A 20,204-nucleotide genomic window follows, 5' to 3' on the forward strand; every position below is an offset into this window, starting at 1 on the left:
TGGAGAGAGAGGCAGGGTGTAATCAACAGCCACCGTGGTTGCTGGCAAGGCCTGGAGAGAGAGAGAGGCAGGAACTGATCAGCAGCTGCCTTGGCTGCTGGCGAGGCCCAGAGAGAGAGAGAGGGGCAAGGGCTGATCACAGTCACATCCCCTAAGAGGTCCCCGATTGGAGAGGGTGCAAGCTGGGCTGAGGGAAACCCCCTCCCCACCCTTTCACACCTGTGCACAAATATCATGCACTGGGACTCTAGTATAATATAGTGGTATAATTTCCTTCTGGTCATTAGAAACCTGTGAGCCATCTCTACTTTTTTTTTTTTTTTTTCAGGCTTACATTTTCTCTTTTTAATAAAAAGGCACCTATAAAACAGGTCAGTACAGTACATGCAGCACAGAGACTCCCAGAACAAGCCTAGAAATAGTTTCAAAATAAAAACCCAAAGGATGTCTTCACATATTGTATTTATATATTTATATTTATATATATTTATATAATGGTACAAAATGGCTGGGGATGGAGGAGGCTAGCCTGTGGAGTTTACCTGGAGAAGCTACTCTGACAGCAGGTGGGAGAGGGAGAGTGCCGGCCCGGGGTCTGTCCCTCCCCTCTGGGCAGGCAACATGGAGACAGTCTGGAGCACATGTGTCAAACACAAGGCCCGCGGGCCAAATCCGTCCCACCAGGCCTTGCAATGTGGCCCGCACCGCGCTGTCATCACTGCACTCCGCTGCGTTTCCATCACAATGACAGTTTATGACTGTTCAGTAAACCATTCGGCCCGCGATTTAGGCTGGATTTTAGATTTTGGCCCCTTCTCTGATTGAGTTCAACACCCCTAGGAGAGTCTGGGGAGGAGGTGTGGGCTCACAGACACTGGCAAGCGGGCCGAGAGAAGGCAGCACAGCATCTCTACTTCTTTTATACCTTTTCTCATATTTAGGCAGTCATAGAATTCTGTTTATTCTAGTTTTATAAATCCCTCCTTTCTTACTATTTCCTATTCCTAGTATTGCAAGCCTCCATCAGCTTCTTCCCAAGTGATTAGTGTTGTATCTTGAAATTCCATTTATTTCCACTATCAACAGAGGTATTCTTTCCAAAATATAGCATAAAATTTCATTTATCTTCTTAAAATGTCAATTGTTCTGCACAAAATAAAGCTAAACTCCTTAACAGGACAGTCAAAATGCTCGCTAAGAATTTGTCTTAAGTACTTTTTCTTACCATTTCCTTAGCCAAATTACCTCCCATCTTCTCTGCTTCTACACCCATCAAAATGCTTCCTAGTCATTAAAATTCAATTCAAACAGTACCTTGTGAAAACCCACTTAACCCCAGACAGTAATTATCTTTCCTTCCTATATATAGCCTCAGCATCTCTAATGTAACATTTATGTATGCATTTTGCCTAAATATATCCTTTTATATACCTTCCTACATTATAATTCTTAATACACAAATTTTGTTTAGTCTTTATTCCCTAAGTATCAAGAAGGTCAGTAAATACTTATAAAATAAATAGAACATGTTGCTTATTATATAAGATAGCTATAGAAGGGAGATCTCCAATACTAACCTATTTGTTTAGTATTATAAGGGAGAGGTTTAGGCAGGCTAAACTGGTACCTGATTGGAGGGACTTTTGGCGTGGCCCCAAATGAACCATTCAATAGACTCTTTTGTGTTATGCTTAAGTTACCTTCTATAAAAGAGAATAATAGCATCCACCTCATAGAGTTGTTATCCATCCTAATAAAAGAGAAACATGCAAATTGACCACAACTTCACTACCCCCACAAGCCACGCTCACCAGCCAATCAGGGCAAGTATGCAAATTAACCCAACCAAGATGGCAATTAATTTGCATATCCAGGCCAGAGTGAAGACTGAAGAGAGTGTAGAAAGAAGCCAAGCGCTGCAGAAGGTAGCGAAGCTGCAGAGAAGCAAGCAAGCAGGGCAGGGGAGAAGGGAGGAAAGTAGGCAGGGCAGGGAGTAGGGAGGAAAGCAGGTGAGGCAGCGACCGCAGCAGGAAGCCCTATTGTAGGAATCTTCCTGCAACAGGGCTTCTAGTAAGGTTTATATGTTAACACTAGTGGCCCGGTACACAAAATTCATGCACTCAGAGCAGGGGGACACCAGCCTGGCCTGTGCCCTGTCATAGTGTGGGAGCCTCACAATCCATCCCCCTAAAGAGGTAGGCCCTGTCCACCCATCCAGGGCTCCTCCATGGATTTCCCCAAAGAGGTAGGCCAGACCCAGAAAGGCCTGCAAACTCCCAGGCCAGGCTGCAGTAGGGCCAATACAGAGGCCTTTCTGCATGTCTGCGGACCCCCGGTGCAGGTGCACATAGGCCTCTGCCATCTCCCCGCCCCCCGGCCCCTGTCCTAGATGCTACAAGTCCTCACCATCCGCACCTGCTGCGCACACAGCTTGCTGATTGGTCATTATGTGTGAGGGCATCCTGACCAAATTGTATATTACCCTATTAATAGTATAGATTTGTAAAAGCATTTAAAACAATGTCTGGCAAAGAGTAAGTCAATGTAAGTGCTTGTTAAATGATATATATAATATTACTTTATTGAAAATGCCCAAATATGACAAGCTTTGGTTTATTTTTCTTGGCTCTTCAACCAGGGTGTGGTCCTTAAATAAATTTTCTAGAATTAGATTTTACCCAGTTTACATCCTCCACTCTTCAAAGTTGCTAACTGTCTTGAAAAGCAAGGGTATCTCATTCACAGTAGCTTTCCAAGATTATATGGAAGAAACAAGTGTGTCTTTGGAATATAACGAATGCAATTGGCTTTTGTCAATCCACCTCTTACCTCACAGAAAATTCTTCTGGAAGAGAATCCATGATGCACAATGTTCTTTTGCAAAAGTCTTATTCCAATGCTTACAGTCTGACTTCTACTACTGCTGTTTAAAGCTGTAAGAAAAGTAGTATTTTTAGTGGAAATGTAGGAGGATTACATTCTTTCTCCCTACTATATAAGTAGTACATAATCATTAAAGAAAATTTTGAAAATTTTAATAGAAAATAAAGATCACAATTTCATCATCTAAACATAAATTACTGTTTACATTTTAAAATACTTAATTGTTTTTCAAGCATAGGTATATTTGACCAATTTGTAATCATATTGAATACCTTTTTCACCGCTGAACACTATGTCAAAATCATTTTTCTTGTTATTTTGTACCTCTGGTAATTATTCTAATAGTTACACAATTCTAATTGATTGATCAGGGTTTCTTTGACCATTTTCTTATAGTTGGACATTTAGATTGTTTCTCATTGTCTTATTATAAATAGCATTTTGATAAATTCCACTGTCCATAGGCCTTCTCTATATTTATGGTTATTTCCTTATCATTTGAAACAGTATGGGTGGACCTAGAAAGCATTATGCTAAGCAAAATAAGCCACTTGGAGAAAGTTAAATATCACATGAACTCACTCATTTGTGAAACATAATGAACAATATAAACTGATGAATAAAAATAGATCCAGAGACACAGAAACAAGGAACAGACTGTCAAACCTCAGAGAGAAGGTAGGGGAGGTTGGGGAGGTGAGAGGTCAACCGAAGTACTTGTATCCATGCATATGACCAAGACCAATGAACACAGACAATAGAAGAGTGGGGGCATGTGCTGAGGGGTGCGAGTGGGTGAGAAGAAGTCAAGGAAAGAAAAAGGAAACATAAGTAAAACTTTCAACAATAAAGAATTACAAACAAAAAAAAGTGTTAATTCCACTTTTAAAAAAAAAAATCTCAGAGGTAGAATTCCTAAGTGAAAAAAACACAAATATTTTAAGCCTCCTATATATTGTTAAATGGCTTCTGAAAATGTTTGTACATTGTTTGTAAATCCCCTGATCAATTTACAGGTCCTGATTGGTCAATAAGTTTACATTTAATGTGTGGGAAGATTTCCCATGAACCTGTTACCCTTGAATGCTCTGGTACTTACAGATTATACAGTGTCAAGTAAAAGAGTTGATTTGAATGTAAAAAGAAACAAAAATGGGGAAGAAAAAAAAAAACACCACAATTTGCTCTTCTCAATGCTATTGGCTTGAAAATAAGACAATTACTGTTTTGCAGGACAGGAGTTTAGTTATTGAAAATTTTTCTTATGCTCAATAAAATTAGATTTTCTTTCTTGGCACTACTGACATTTTGGGCTCAATAAATCTTTGGTATGGGAAGTTGTCCTGTACATATGTATGTATGTATGTATGTATGTATGTATGTATTTAAAATCCTCACCCAGTGATATTTTTCCATTGATTTTTAGAGAAAGTAGGAGAGGGAAATATAGAAATATTGGTTGCCTCCTGCATGAGCCCTGACCAGGGTCTGGGGGTCAGGGAGGAGCCTGCAAAGAAGGTGAAGTACCCTTGACCCAAATGGAACTCAGGTCTGTGGGTTGACACTCTGCTGAGCCAAACTGGTTAGGGTGTTTTTATTTATTTTTCTAATTGACTTTAGAGTGAGGAAAGGGGAGAGGGGAGATGGGAGAGCAGGAAGGACAATAGAGGGAGAGGGAGAAGAAGGGAGAGGGGTGAGGAGAGGAAGGGGACAGGGGAGTGGGAGAGGGAAGTGGAAGAGGAGAAGGAAAGGGAGGGGCAGAGAGAGGGGGAGGAAGGGATGGAGGGGGAGGGAGAGAAGAGAGAAAGATTGGCTGTCTCCAGAACTCACCCCAACTGGGGATTACTACCACAACCAGGGCAAATGCCTGGACTGGGAATCGAACCCACTACCTTTTGGGTATGGGATTATGCTCCAACCAGCTGAGCCATGCTGGCAAGGGCTGTCCTACACAGTTTTAGAATGCTTAGCAGCATGCAGGCCTCTACTCAGTACATGCCAGTAGCAACTCCCCCACTTCTCAGCCCCACTGTGGCAACCAAAAATGTCTCTAAACATTGCCAAATGTGCCCTGGGGATAAAATTGCCCCCAGTTGAGAACTACCTAACTAGATAAATGAGTTAAAATGAAAAGGCTAATTAAATGAACATATAACACATTGTTCTGAGGAAGAAAAATAATACCATCCTTATATTACATAGCATGTACAAGCAATAAATCACCTGTCTAACATGAAAGAGAAATGACATAACATATCTCATTTAGATTCCCAGCAATGCCAAAAATAAATTGAGAGGATGTATAACTTTGGTAGTTACAAGCAGAGAAACACTGGAATCAGTCTGCAAGAGTAAACCTGCTTTGACACAATAGTTGTGAAACCTTGTGTAAATTAACGCCATTGTGCCTCCGTTCCCTCATCTGAAAAACTGGGATTAACATACTTGTTTCATAGGGTTATCATGAACAGGTGTTTAAAACATGTAATAGCACAGTACCTAGCACATAGTAAGCACTACCTGTGTCCCTATCATCACCATCATTATCATTTAATTTTTTTAAGTTTTCAGCAAAATTAGTTCGCTTTTCTTCCAATTATCTACATTGGATAAATAGTATTATACCGAAAGGAATGGTAATAATGATACCTAAGAATTGAGACAAAAACAGTTTTTCAAATATATCCCACATTGCACAAATGGCAGCTTAGTTTGCAAGTTTGTCATTTTGTATTTTTCTTATCAGCACATATACATCAGCCATATCGTTTAAACTGCATGATATGCCATTGTAAAATAAATCATTCTCTGGCCATTAGTGATACTTAAATTGTCTCCATTGGTGTCTTGTTTTGTTTTTGTTTTTGTTTGGGTATTACAAACAATGACGCAATTAACAATCTTGAAGCTACAACTTGGTAAAAATTAGATAGCTATTTTTAAAAGCTGGATTTCCTAGGTCAGCATTGAACTCAAGAAGTTCATGAATCTGTTAATAACATAAAATTGGACACCATTAGTTACCACTTCTATTAGATTTTTACCAAAAGCATTAAAAAATTTCCTTAAAGTTGATGTGATATGTTTTCACCACATAAATGAGCAGTAATAACTTCAAGGCTTAAAAAAAAAAAAACATGAAAAAGACACTCTCTAGAAATAAGGCAAGGCACTTTGTGATGAGAGTTCCTTAAAACCAATATTTTAACTATTACTGATCAGATTATGTCTGCTAGAAAAGCAGCAACAGCTATTCATCATGAGTTGCTTTTAAGTTACCAAATCAGGTGTTCTGTGATTCTAGTACTCTGAAAGTTGTTATTTCTTGTATGTTAGACAGCTTCAGCTAAACAAGAATGGCTATCAGGTTAGACTCAAAGAATAACAAGCTGTACTATTATTTTGTTATTAGCTGTGTTAAGAATGAACAAAATACACTGAGTCGACAGATTATTATGATCTCTGAACACATAATAATCTGGCCACTCAGTGTATATCCTATATAATAAAAGGCTAATATGCAAATTGTCCCCTCTACCAGGAGTTTGACCAGCAGGCTGGACAACTGCCCAAGTCCCCTCCCCCTGGCCAAATCCCACCCATGCATGAATTCATGCACCAGACCTCTAATCTGTATATATATATATATATATATATATATATATATATATATACACACATATACACACACACACACATATATATATACATATATACATATATATACACACACACACACACATACATATACTGAGTGGCCAGATTATTATGCATTCAGAGATCATAATAATCTGGCCATTCAGTGTATATTGATAATTTGATTTCAAATTTCTAGTTTCTTTCATTTTTGTATTTGTTTAACTTTTTGTCAAGGCTACAAAATGAATGTACCTAGAAAAGTGACCAAAACATTATTTTACCCTAAATAAAAAATATTTAGTTTAATCAAGCAAACTCCAAGATGGGTGCATGATGACCAGAGAATCTTTGCAAAATTATCAGAAATTGAATACATTTTCAACCCCAAAAGATTAGGATATTCAGCTCTTGCCATTTATCAAAGATCACTGTTAGCACTACCTGGCAGCTTACTCCAGGAACAAAAACTTTGCAATGTATACCCACTACCCCCTCCTTATAAATGTGCCAAAATAGAAAACATCCTTGACAAAATTAGCATCCTGGCATAAATTAAATAAATATTTAATTATTTTCATATCTAACCAGTCAATTATTTTTGCACGTACAAAGGCAAATCCAAAGGCTATATATTAATTTGTTTTGAATATTTGGAATGTACCTATAATTATGATGCATAGGTTATGATTTACCTGAAAAAAAACATCTAGATATCAAACTATCCATCAGTTTCAGGTTATTTCCAGGTAGCACTGCCAAAACAACACTGTTCAAAAATGTAGCTGAGAACTGTTGAAAGGAACATCTGTTACCCCTAAGCAAATTCTCCAAAAGTGAAATATTTTCAACAACTTAAAAATACTATGTTGTCATTACAGGTGTTAGACAAAAGAAAATAAGACAGGATGTTGAGACAAGATACATATAGGGATGATAGGCAGAGAATGGAGGATACCATATGTACTTGACTCCATCACCACAAATAACAAAGCACCCTACCCAAATCCAACTTGATCCACCCACATGAGAAAAGTACTGCCCCTCATTCTCACAGAAAGACATATATTTGTAAGAGTTTAGATGAGAAGGTAGATCAAGCTTTTAGTTATAAAAATTTTACATTCATATAAAATTAATGTGGAGGGGGGGAGCCCTGGACAGTATTGCTAAGTGGTTAGAGAATCAATCCAGAAACCAAAGGGTTATGGGTTTGAGTCCCGGTCAAGGACATGTACCCAGCCCAGGTCAGGCACATGTAAGAGGCAACCAATTGCTGTGTCTCTTTCATATCAATGATTGCTTATTTCTCTCCCTCCCTCCCTTCCACTTTCCCTTAAAAATTAATGGGAAAAATATCCTCAGCTGACCTTTAACCAAAAAAATTAACAAGGTGCATTAACTTGATATCATTGAAAATAAGATTTTTAATAGCTCCTATTTGCTGGGCTCTGGGCTATGTATCTGTGTACAATGAATATACATCAGATCTTCACACAACTCTGAAAGATAAACATTACTCTACTACAGTGTTTTTCAACCTTTTTTGGGCAAAGGCACACTTGTTTCATGAAAAAAATCACGAGGCACACCACCATTAGAAAATGTTAAAAAATTTAACTCTGTGCCTATATTGACTATATATAAAGTAATTCTCTTGAATAGGAATCAAATAAACACAAAGAAAGTATTTTATAATTACTTTATTATGAAATATTAAGTAAATAAAATAGTGAAAAATTATAAAATTCTTGTCTTGTCTGCACCTACGGCACACCAGGCAACATCTCGCGGCACACTAGTGTGCCACGGAACAGCGGTTGAAAAACGCTGCTCTACTAGAAGCCCAATGCACTCGGGGAGGTCCCTCAGCCAGGCCGGCACACTCTGGCAGCACCTTTGGCCAAGTAGCCTGGGCCTCCCTATGTGGGGCAGGATGATACTGGTCAGTGATGGGGGTTGGGGGTACCTCAACCAATCGCATGCCTCCCACCTTGGCTGGCCTGGCCCAGTGCGTGTCATAGCGTGGTTGTCCAGAAGGTCATTCTGCTGTTCATCCATTTGGTTGATTTGCTTATTACCCTTTTATTATTATAGAAGATTCCATTTTAAAAATTAAGAAACTAAAGCTTAGAAAGTTCACATATCTAATATATCAATAAGACCAGAAATTCATGCCCAAGTTTCACCAACCACAAAATCCATATTCTTTCTACTATGCACCATTAAGTGAAATATTTTACTTTATATACATTTAGTGTAAAATTAGATATTGAACTAGGTAATAATTACTCAGAAATAAAATTATTTACATGACTGCACTGGTCAGTAAATGATACTGTAAAAAATAATCATGCTGCCCAGCCAATGTGAATCAGTGGTTGAGAGTTGACCTATGAACCAGGAGGTCAGGTTTCAATTCCCAATCAGGGCCCAGGTTGCAGGTTTCATCCCATGTCGGGTGTGCAGGAGGCAATCTAATCAATGATTCTCTCTCATCATTGATTTTTCATCTCTCTCCCTCTCTAAAATTAATAAAAATGTATTTTTAAAAGATAATCATGCATCTTAATATTTCATAGTATACTATTCACATTAGTTTTTGCTAAGAGAATTCATTTGCTCAACAAAACAATTCAGAATAATGCCAGATACTATATTTGATACTGAAATTAATTATACTTGTCTAAATACTCAGTCGAAGTTGAAAATTTGGAGGAAGTCTCCAATTATTTGATCACATTATCTTTAAAGCAATAAACCTGATAATACACTAATATAAATGGATAGCATTTCACCTATCAATTATATGCAACTACAGCTATAATATTATAAAGAATGAAATTAAAGCAACAAGCAGATTGTCAAATTACAGCGGGGAGGGGAGGAGGATCTGGGGGAGATAATAGATCAACCGAAGGACTTGTATACATGCATATAAGTACAACCAATGGACATAAAACTATGGGGAGGGAGGGGATATGGGGGAGGGAGGGAGGGGGGCAAAAAAATCATTAAAATATGTAAAAAAAAAAAATTAATTAAAAAAAGAAAAAAAAAAGAATGAAATTAAAATAAGTAAAAATAAAAGTTCTAATATTTGTTCCACACCCCAAAAGATGTTTTCACATATCTCGAGATGTGCACTCTACTTTGGGTACCACTGTCTTAGAAAAGTTTCACATTTCAGTTCAGGAAACAGTTATCTACTCACTTCATGAACTTGATGATATCTATTTTCTGAAAGATCAGAAATGTAAAATTGAGACATATAGAGGACCTCTCTGCACAAAGTAGACCTTCAATATATATTAGTTATAATTAAAAATGATTACTGTACCTTAACATAAAATAAAGTATGTCACATTCACATTTATTATTTACAAAATTGGACTCAGAAACAATAGGTAGTACTTTTGTTTAAACAAAATGACAACCTTCTGAAATTACATGTAAAAATGGCAGGGAAGCTGTAGCCAGTTTGGCTCAGTGGATAGTGTTGGCCTGTGGACTGAAGAGTCAGGGGCACATGCTAGGTTGCAAGCTCAATCCCCCAGAAGGGGGCCTGCAGGAGGCAACAGATCAATGATTTTCTTTCATCATTGATACTTCTCTCTCTCCCTCTTCTCTCCTTTCTGAAATTAATAAAAATATATTTTAAAAATAATATTAATAAAAATGGTAGGGAAAACATTTACCAAAAATATCCAAACCTTGTACTCTTCACCTTGAGTTGAATTCTGTAAAATGTATAGGAAAAAAAAAATCAGAAATTATTTGAAAGTGAGAAAGGTTTTTTTTTTTGTTTGTTTGTTTTTTTTATCATTTGGCAAATTTTCTAGAGATTACCTGACTTTTAATACTTAACAGTTGGGAAAGGAAACAGGAAGAATAATTATAAAGAGAGAATACTTTTGGTTTATATATGTTTTCTGGCTTTGTGATGAAGATAAACATTTCTGAAAAAAATGAGAAATGGCATTAATTGTACAGACTTTTTTCTGGACCAGCATATAGGATAAAATCAATTTAATATTAGTATTTGAATTGTTTTAGCCATAGTGGGGACATGGTATCCAAATGACCCTATACATAGACCTCTTGCCAGTTATACCACTGACTTTCGTAGCCTTTAATCTTTAGAACCTGGACTAATAAAACTTTTGTTCTACCTATTTATGCCTATTGAATAATCTAGTTTTATATTTGGTCTCATGTCCTTCCTAGAATGCAACTCCTACAAAGTCAGAAAAAAATTTCTTTGAGCCCTCTGTTTTATCCCTCATGCCTAGAACACCTGGCACAGTTAAACACTCAATATTGATTTAAAGAATGAAGCCTCCCATCCTTCTGCACACTGAAAGGCCTCTGAAAGCAGAAGTAAGGGGTGAGCTTATGTGTAGATTATTTCATTTCTCTGCCAACTTCAAGTTCTCCTTTAGAAGTCAAGAGCAGCCCAGATGCTACAAGACTGATCCCTGAGGACAACCATTGGGTCAAGATAGAGTCTCTGTTTTTCTCTAGGTTTATGAATGGAATTACTAAAAAGTAAAAACAAGAATAAAGCCAAAGTTGGTTATTGAAATACTAAGTAGACTAATGGCTGTAAAGTCCAACTAAGAAAAGAGAAATAACATTAGGATGAAAAGGAAATTTAAAACTACAAAGAGGTACTGAGAATTTTAGAATACTGATGCAAGTTTACATAATTTTTTAATCTAGATAAGGAGTTGGTAAGCTAAAAATTTCTAATTTCCAAAATCAACTCAAGAAAAAATAGAAAAATATGCCCTAACCAGTTTGATTCAGTGTATAGAGCACATGTGTCAAACACAAGGCCCGAGGGCCAAATCCGTCCCGCCAGGCCTTGCAATGTGGCCCGCACCACGCTGTCATCACTGCACTCTGCTGCGTTTCCATCACAATGACAGTTTATGACTGTTCAGTAAACCATTCGGCCCGCGATTTAGGCTGGATTTTAGATTTTGGCCCCTTCTCTGATTGAGTTCGACACCCCTAGGATAGAGTGTCAGCCTGTGGACAGAAGGTTCGATTCTGGTCAAGGGCATGTACCTTGATTTCGGGCACATCCTCAGTAGGGGATATGCAGGAGGTGGCTAATCAATGTTTCTCTCTCATCGATGTTTCTAACTCTCTATCCCTCTCCCTTCCTCTCTTTAAAAAAATTGATAAAACATATTTAAAAAATAAATAGAAAAATATGAAATCAACAACCTTACTACAAATACAAATATTTTCTAAAGATCAACCACTAAATAAGCTATCAAGCTTAATTTATTGGTCAGTTGTGTACAACTCACAAAGATCAGATGATTCCTATGTGATTCTCATTATTCTCTTGCATGGAAGGGGGGGAGATGGAAAACTTCCAATTAATTTTTCAAAAATAACACATAACCCAAATTCCAAGAGAGAATAAAGAAAATATTTTTAATTCTCATGAACATGGACATAAAACCTTGAATAAAACATTCACAGCACAGCAAAGAGATTTATTAATGTGTGATGGAAAACTATTACACCTTTCTCTTAAGTTTTTTCATCTGTTCTATTTTTTCCACTTCATTTTCCTTATTTCCACTTCATTTTCCTACTAGAATGTAATGTTTGGATTTTACTTACAGGATTATTTTATTCACTGAATCTACTGCCTAGCATATTGTAGGCTCTAATTATTTATTGAATGAACAATCTTATGAAACAGGTAGTATTACTGTTTGCTAGATTTTACCTTATGAAGAGGCTGAAGCAGTGAGAATCTGCCTATGGTCACTCAGTACAAGGAAGAGCTGGGATTTGCAAGCAGCTAAGAAACTGCCGGATGCCTCTAATTTATGTGGTGAATTACATAGGTACCATTTAGGATGCTTCCCATATTAGACAGCTCCTTTGCAGCGGGGGATACTTCATCTTTGTCCCCTGACTGGCAATAGCTAGCCCACGCTACACACTCAATAATTATTGGCAAAATAAGTGAATGCATAAATATATTAATGACCCAATTATTTTTACGTGTATGCGGCATGCCTCAATTGGCTAGATTAAGCTTTTAGAATTTTAAAATTGATTTTAATATAAAGATCCTGTCTTTAAAATGTAGTGATGCAAAACCAAAACAAAACACTTTATTTGAATTGAGAAAAACATGACTTCTGACAAGAAGTTTAAAAGGCAAATGTACCCTATTCTACTATTTTCTCCAAAGTGGTTTTTTTTAAGCTTTATTCGGCGATAGCATATATCAAAAAAAAAAAAAAAATCTCCAGAAACAGCTATTCGACTCATTTCATGATATGCACATGCACAATATGAATGATCTCTGATCAAAAACCGCAAACGACTGTGCCATGTCCACAGACAGGGAGACTTGTGAAACAGTCAATCATGCGTGGTAAAACAGGCATCTTCACTTACAAGCACTGACGCTAAGAACACCCCCGGAGCAATAGCTGGCCCAGGAGTCACTCGCCGGTAGCTTTCTCAAACAAGTCTGACGACCATCGTAAAGACACGAGTCGCTCGGCACAAAATCCCAGCGGTCACGGGCTTACAGTGAGGAGCGAGCATCCCTGGGAAGGAGGGGTGGACGTGTGATTTTGAAAACGACACCCCCGCCAGCCAGGCCGCCTCAACATCTAGAGTCCAAGTCCCTCCTCCTCAGAACGCCTGACCGTCTCTACTCTAGGGGGAAGCGACCATCTCTCAGGTAGACACTAGTGCGCACAAAGGAAAAACTGGGCATCCAGCGTGGAGGCCGCGGACTCAAACGAAAACACGACACGGATCCCTGGCGCCCAATCGCCCCTTCCCGGAGGGTGGCAATCGCATTTCTCGCGAGATTTCTCGTCTTGCCGGGATCGCGAAGATGAAACCTCGCGGCTTTCCAGAGAAAGGGTCCGAAAGGACAGCTCCTGCTAACCCTACTTTACGGAACCTTCGAGAGCCTAGATCCCGCAGCCCCTCATCCAGTACCTTCCATCTTTTTCTCCCCCACCCCCTCCCATCTCTCAGTTCTAAGGACTTCCGGAGCCAGACCGGAACCGGAAGTTCCTGGAAGCGAGGGGGTGGGGCCGAAAGTCAAAAAAAGCGCGGTGAAAACTGGACAGCCAAGCTGGCCGGGTGGTGGTGGTGGTGACTCCCTGGCAGTCCCGTGGCGGTTCCGGATGGACTCCACCGCCTGCTTGAAGTCCTTGCTCCTGACCATCAGCCAGTACAAAGCCGTTAAGTCGGAGGCGAACGCGACCCAGCTTTTGCGGCACTTGGAGGTGAGGGGCTCCGGCGGCGCGGGCGAGAGGGGCTTCCCTGGGGGAGCAGCATTCAGTGCGCGGCTTAGCCAGGGTGTGGCGGCCCCGATTTAGGAAAGAAAGGGCTGCTTCTCCTTTCCTCAGTTGTCTTTGTGTGTTGGTGAAGAAGGCGAGCGAGGGTCAGCCTGAATTCCACCCTCTGCCGCCCCGCCCCCTCGGCCCTCCTGGTTCTTTCAGTTGCCTCGGGGGCGGGGGATGGCAGGGCGGGGGGGAGGGGGGGAGTGGCGACTCTAAGAACACCCCCGGAGCAATATCTGGCCCGGGAGTCACACGCCTTTAGCTTTCTCTAATAAGTTTGTCGACCATCGTAAAGACAGGAGCCTAGGAAGAGGGAGGGTGGCACCAAAGGTTGGGGAATTTAGGCTGTGTTTGGGGTTAGTGGAGAAGAGAGCTCAAACCTGTACCTTTCCTTTTTATTAAAAAATAATGATAATTAAATGTTTATTGTTGAACGTATTCCGTATGTTCCCCTTTTCCTTTTGATTTTTTCCCTGATAACAGTCCTGACAATATACAGTAAGTCTCGGGAGTGAAAGTGATGGGGAGTGATGATTAAAACTTTGTTTTATATCCCTTGTCCCTTAAGCAGTTTACAATCTAAACCTGTTCCTTACTGCTTTTATTTTAATTCGAACTTGAAGTATATTATGTCAACTTTTATAAGCAATTTCACTTACTAATAATCATAATCTTTTTTCCCCCCAAAATATATAGCTCACAATTTTTCAATCCTAAAATATTGAATTGCTTTCATTTTTTCTATTAGTTCCCACTGATTTGTGTCTAGAGTACTTATTCTATATTGTAACTTTTTTGCTTTTAATCTGCTGTCATTTATTATGCAATTAATGGGATTCCAAATAACAATGACCTCAGTTTTAATAAAAAAATAGTTAAGCTCGCCGAAACCAGTTTGGTTCAATGGGTAGAGCATCAACTTGGGGACTGAAGGGTCCAGGGTTAGATTCCGGTCAAGGGCATGTACCTTGGTTGCAGGCATATCCCCAGTAAGGGGTGTGTAAGAGGCAGCTGATCGATGACTCTCTCTCATCGATGTTTCTAACTCTCTATCTTCCTTCCTCTCTGTACAAAATCAATAAAATATATTTTAAAAAAATAGTTAAGCTCAATCAAATCTTATTTTAATTCTCTCTGTAACTACGTCTATTAACATAGACTTGAACATAATTTTAAAATAGATTCTATTTGTTATATTAACCCTGTGATAAAAGCTTAAATTACCAAAGATTAGCAAACTCTGACAAAGAGAAGGCTATTGTTAATGGTACAGCAATGTCAGTTTTTGGTGCAACTGGAGTGCGTTAAATGTGTCTTCATTCTCAAGTTTCATTGGTGCTCTCCTTTCTACTTCAGGTGCCCATCTCTTAAGTGCTTTTTTTTTTTTTTTTTTTTTTCCATTCATTACCTCAACAAATTTCTGCAAACCTAATGATGATGAAGGTATTAGCTGTTAAACGCTAATACTTTACTTCTCAATTAGGATAGAACAGTGTGCTAGTAGATCCACAAAGCCACAAAATAAGCAGGGTTGTTAGTTTAATTTTAAGATAAAGGAATTAACTATTTTAAATATTCATTTGAAACATTACCTGTCTTTGAGAATAAACAGGTATGTTGTGAATCTAAGCACCTCATTATGGTGAATTGAAGGAGACTTTAAAGAAATATGCGGCTTAAGGACTTGCTACTAGACTTTCAAGAGATTTACTGAAAAACCTTCTACCATTTAGAGGAATAACATACATTTAGTGTATAATGTGCAATAATCTTAACTAAAGAAAGAGCTTCATAATTTTTAAAATGTTTTTATTTCAGAGAGGGAGGAAGAGGGAGAAAGTTAGAAACATGAATGATGAGAGAGAATCATTGATTGGCCACCTCCTGCACTCACCCACCTGGGATGAGTCCACAACCCTGGCAGATGCCCTGATCAGGAATTGAACCTCAACCTTCTGGCTGAGCCAGAGTTTTGTGAGTGTGTTTTTTTAATATATGTGTATGCTCAAGTAGCTACTATCTGTATCATAATATAGAATATTTTCTAATAGTTTTTTTTTTCAATTGTTCCCTCTCATACAATTCAGATAACTAAACTTACATAATATATACCTTTATATCTGACTTCTTTCACTCAGTATAATCTGAAATTCATTAATGTTGCACATTTTACTCTTTTTTATTACTTTGTAAAATTCCATTTTATAAATTCACCAGTTTATTTATATTTTGTTGATTGGCATTTAGGTTGTTTCCATTTCTGGATAGAATTTGAAAAATGTGTTGTAAGTACTTTCATACCTTTTTTTGTTGATATGTGCATTCATATATTTTACATACCTAAAAATGGAATTGTTGATTTCACAGCTATGTTCAATTTCAGGTGAAAATTGCCATCCTTCATCCAGAACAATCCTTAGTGTTTTCAGATTTCTAAATTTTGACCATTTTTGTGATATTAATGGTGACTATCTTTGTGCAGATCTCATGAGAGCAGTATCTGAAGATACAAAGAGAGATTGTTATTCTGTGAAAGATTGATGATTCATTCTCCTGTTTTGCTGCACTTCTGCTAATTTTTCTTTGTAGTCCCAGGCAGACCCTGAGATTTGAATTATTTTTTTATTGAAAGGGCTGAACTGGTCTCAATCTTGGTGGCTTCTCATAACACCAGTCTTATGTAGTGATTATGAGCATTGATTCAGGGACAATGAATCCCAATTAAGCTACTGTAGTTTGTACTTCCGTTTACTCATCTATATATATATAAAAGCCTAAGCAACCATCACAACCAAATGGACGACTGAACAAGTTGTGTGAGGTGACTAGGCCACAGGGGGATTAGTGAGGGGTGACCAAAAGACTGGGCAGCAGGCTGCGTGAGGCATCCAGGTCCCTGGGGAGGCAGTTGGCAGTGACCCGGCCAGCAGGGGTCACAGTTAGGGATGACCAGGCCAGTGGGGGAGGGAGGGAGTTGGGGGCAACCAGGCTGGGGGGCATTAAGGGTTGACCAGGCCAGCAGGGGGGGAGCAGGTAGGGGCAGAGGGGGGGGCAACTGGGAGCTATCAGGCAGGTGAGCAGTTAGGAGCCAGTGGTACCAGCAGTCAGACATCCCCCAAGAGGGTTCCCGATTGGAGAGGGTGCAGGCTGGGCTGAGGGGACCCCCTGCCCCCGTTCACAAATTTTGTGCACCAGGCTTCTAGTCTAATAATTACCTGTAAATTGCAAATTGTTATGAATATGAAAAGAATTGACATATACAATGTACCTAGGCCAGAGCAAGTGCCAAAGTATTAGTTATCATTAACGTAAATTGTATTTACATAACACATTCTATGTGTATAAAGTAAAATTTATGAAGCAGTTTTTAAAATTTACCTCACAATAAATAATTATTACATGTTAGAGTACATGTGTTATTTAAACTTGGGTCCAGTTTTGAGGGAAATTATATTTAAAGCAGAAAATGTCTTCATCTTCTGGAGGGCTAGCTCTATAAGTAGATAAAAGGACAGTGCTCAGAAGGTTCCTTCTCACAAAATATCTTCTATCAGTATCTCATTTCACCTTTGGACCATTTTTCAGTCTTACAGACTTTTACTTTAATGTTAAAACACATAATTCACAGGAAAAGATATTCTGAAACTCCCTTATCAGCAAAGCTTTAGAAGAAAAACTGACATCTTGGTGAGGGAATAAAGGGACACAGAAAGATTAGAGCGATGCTAAAACAACCTTTTGAGACTTGATCTTTTATTTATTTATTTATTTTTAAAATTTAAATCCAAAATATTACGTATGTCACCTTTTTTTTCCATTGACCTCTTCCCGGCTGCTCCCAACCCCAGCACATGCCCTCACCCCTCTACTGTCTGTGTCCATTGGTTATGCTTATATGCATGCATACAAGTCCTTTGGTTGATCTCTTACCTCCCACCTTCTCACCCTCCCCAGCCTTCCCTCTGAGGTTTGGGGGTCTGTTCGATGCTTCTATGTTTCTGGGTCTATTTTTGTTCATCAGTTTATGTTGTTAATTTTATTCCACAAATCAGTGAGATCATATGATGATTTATCTTTCTCCAACTGGCTTATTTCGCTTAGCCTAATGCTCTCCAGGTGAGACTAGGTCTTCTAAAAATAAAAACATGTTATTAATGAATAACATTCAAAAAACATTTTGAAAATACATGCTTTCTGACAACTATTTTGTGCCTTTAATCCCAGCTTTACCTTTCGAAGGGGTAGGATGAGATGATTTATAGGATTATAAGAGAGGAGTAAAAAGTGGAATATCCAAAGATAAAATTTGTCTAGGCCTGACATGGCTACTTAATTTTTTTTTTTAATTCCTCTTTGGTAATCTCAAATTTCTAGGCTCAGCAATTGTTTTTGGGAGGGAGCAGAAATAATCACATAGTCAATTGCATAGCTAAGCCTTTGAATTAGCAACTTTTCACTTTCCATGGTCTCCCTTAAAGTAGGTGGAATGCAAGTACTAAAATTCATCTATTCAATAAATATATTGGTAGTAGAGTGTTGATTTGTAGTTGATGCCTTCATTGAGTGTTCAGTGTAGTAGGGAGGATAAATATTGCTAAGTCATTAAAAGTTTGCCAGTTTATGAAATAAAAGTATAATGTACTGTAGGATAGAGTAATAGGCAAACCTAATGTAGTTGATAGAAGAGGGTTAGAAAAAGTTCCTGGAGGAAATAAAGCTGAAACCCAAATGATTACATTAGCCAGTGAGAGAAGGAATAGGTACTTCATCAGCAAGAGGTATCAGCATGTATGAATTTTCAAAATTGGGAGTGTGGCAGTGGCATTTTGGAAGAACTAAGTTTTTAATTTCAAATGGGAAAGAGATGAAAACTGCCAGTTATTAAAAAAAATATATTTTTATTGATTTTGAGAGAGAAAGAGAGAGAGAGAAACATCAATCAGGTGCCTTTTGCACAACCTCTCCCAGATTGAACCTGAAATCGGGGTATGTGCCCTGACGGGGAATAGAACCTGAAACCTGAAACCTTTTGGTGCACAGAACAATGTCCAACCAACTGAGCGACACCTGCAAGGGTGCCAGTTTTTAACTAACACATTTTAATTACTATTTTTATAGGTAATTTCTGGACAGAAGCTCACACGATTATTTACGTCAAATCAAATATTACCAAGTGAATGCTTGAGTTGTCTTCTAGAACTACTTGAAGACCCAAACATAAATGCACCACTGATCTCCAGTATCATCAGTTTGTTATCTCAATTAGGTAATTTAATTTCTCTTTTTAAGTTTTTAGAAGATTTTTGAAAGTAATAGTTTTTAAAGGGCAGATTTAGTCATAGAATCGTTAGGAGAATGGTTCACATCCCAAAGATTTCTTCATTGCAGGACCTTATAGAACTATTTGTTCTGTGGATCTCTTGAAATGGGAATATTCTGTGCATCCTTTTTTAAAATTATTGGAACGAATAATCTCAAACATATCAGGTTCAGTGGTCTACAAATAAGAATACACTTTTGGAAATGCTGACCTATTTTTGAATTAAAAAAAAATAAAAAACTACATTCACGTAATGCCATTATTAAATACACTGCTGAGAAAAGTTATAGCTAATGATCAAATAAATCATCTTTTTTTTTTTTTTTAATAAACTACACTGAACCTGGAGCTAAGGGTAAAAAATATAGGTGTCGCTTTTTTGATTTTTTTCTACCTAAAGCTTTAGTTTTAAAATTTTCACTTAATAGTTACCTTTTTTATTGATTTGTGTTTTGAGGCATAGTGGAGATAATTTTGTTTGTGACTATAAAATTAATTCTTGCTATAAAAAAAAAAATAACAGTGATCCAGAAGGATCAGTCCGACTTACCGGCATGGCTCTGGTTGAGCGTCGGCCTATGAACCAGGAGATCACTGTTCAATCCCTAGCCAATATTTGCTCAACTATGCCTGGGTTGCAGCCTCTATCTCCAGTGAGGGGTGTGTAGGAGACAGCCAATCAATGATTCTCAAGATTGATGTTTCTATCTCTCTCTCCCTCTCCCTTTTTCTCTGAAATAAAAAAGAAAAATAGAATTTTCTTGATGAAAATGTTCTCTATCTGTTGTTAAATATAGTACCTATACGCCACATAGTACTGTTGAGCATTTGAAGTGTGAGTACTAGACTAAGGAACCTAATCTTTTAATTAATGTATCTTTAAATAGCCACATGTGGCTTAGTCACTACCAAATTAGCATAGATATTGAGAGTAAAACAAAATTAGTCTTTATTCATCACCATCTTCTATATCATTTCCACCTTGGGGAAGGTATTTGGGATTTTTCTTAATGGTTTGATAT

At 38.1% G+C, this 20,204-nt stretch overlaps 2 protein-coding genes across 3 annotated transcripts in view; one reads left to right on the forward strand and one right to left on the reverse strand.

The window, feature by feature from the left end:
* DZIP3 (DAZ interacting zinc finger protein 3) overlaps window positions 1–13,202 on the reverse strand; it is a 120,909-nt gene extending 107,707 nt beyond the window's left edge. Inside the window, 2 exon segments of the mRNA XM_045584010.1 lie at window positions 2,830–2,933; window positions 12,955–13,202. Coding sequence (XP_045439966.1) covers window positions 2,830–2,861 — 32 coding nt within the window. The 5' untranslated portion in view covers window positions 2,862–2,933; window positions 12,955–13,202.
* Window positions 13,203–13,211: 9 nt separating this feature from the next.
* The window catches only part of CIP2A (cellular inhibitor of PP2A), a 38,853-nt gene continuing 31,860 nt past the window's right edge, over window positions 13,212–20,204 (forward strand). The window contains exons 1-2 of one of the 2 annotated variants that reach the window (XM_036445545.2): window positions 13,212–13,805; window positions 18,981–19,128. In XM_036445545.2, coding sequence (XP_036301438.1) covers window positions 13,704–13,805; window positions 18,981–19,128 — 250 coding nt within the window. In that variant the 5' untranslated portion in view covers window positions 13,212–13,703. The remainder of the gene's footprint in view (window positions 13,806–18,980; window positions 19,129–20,204) is intronic. The other variant, XM_045584011.1, reaches the window with a different exon arrangement.

The sequence above is a fragment of the Pipistrellus kuhlii genome, unplaced genomic scaffold, assembly GCF_014108245.1.
Source record: "Pipistrellus kuhlii isolate mPipKuh1 unplaced genomic scaffold, mPipKuh1.p scaffold_m20_p_2, whole genome shotgun sequence".
Taxonomy (NCBI): Eukaryota; Metazoa; Chordata; class Mammalia; order Chiroptera; family Vespertilionidae; genus Pipistrellus; species Pipistrellus kuhlii.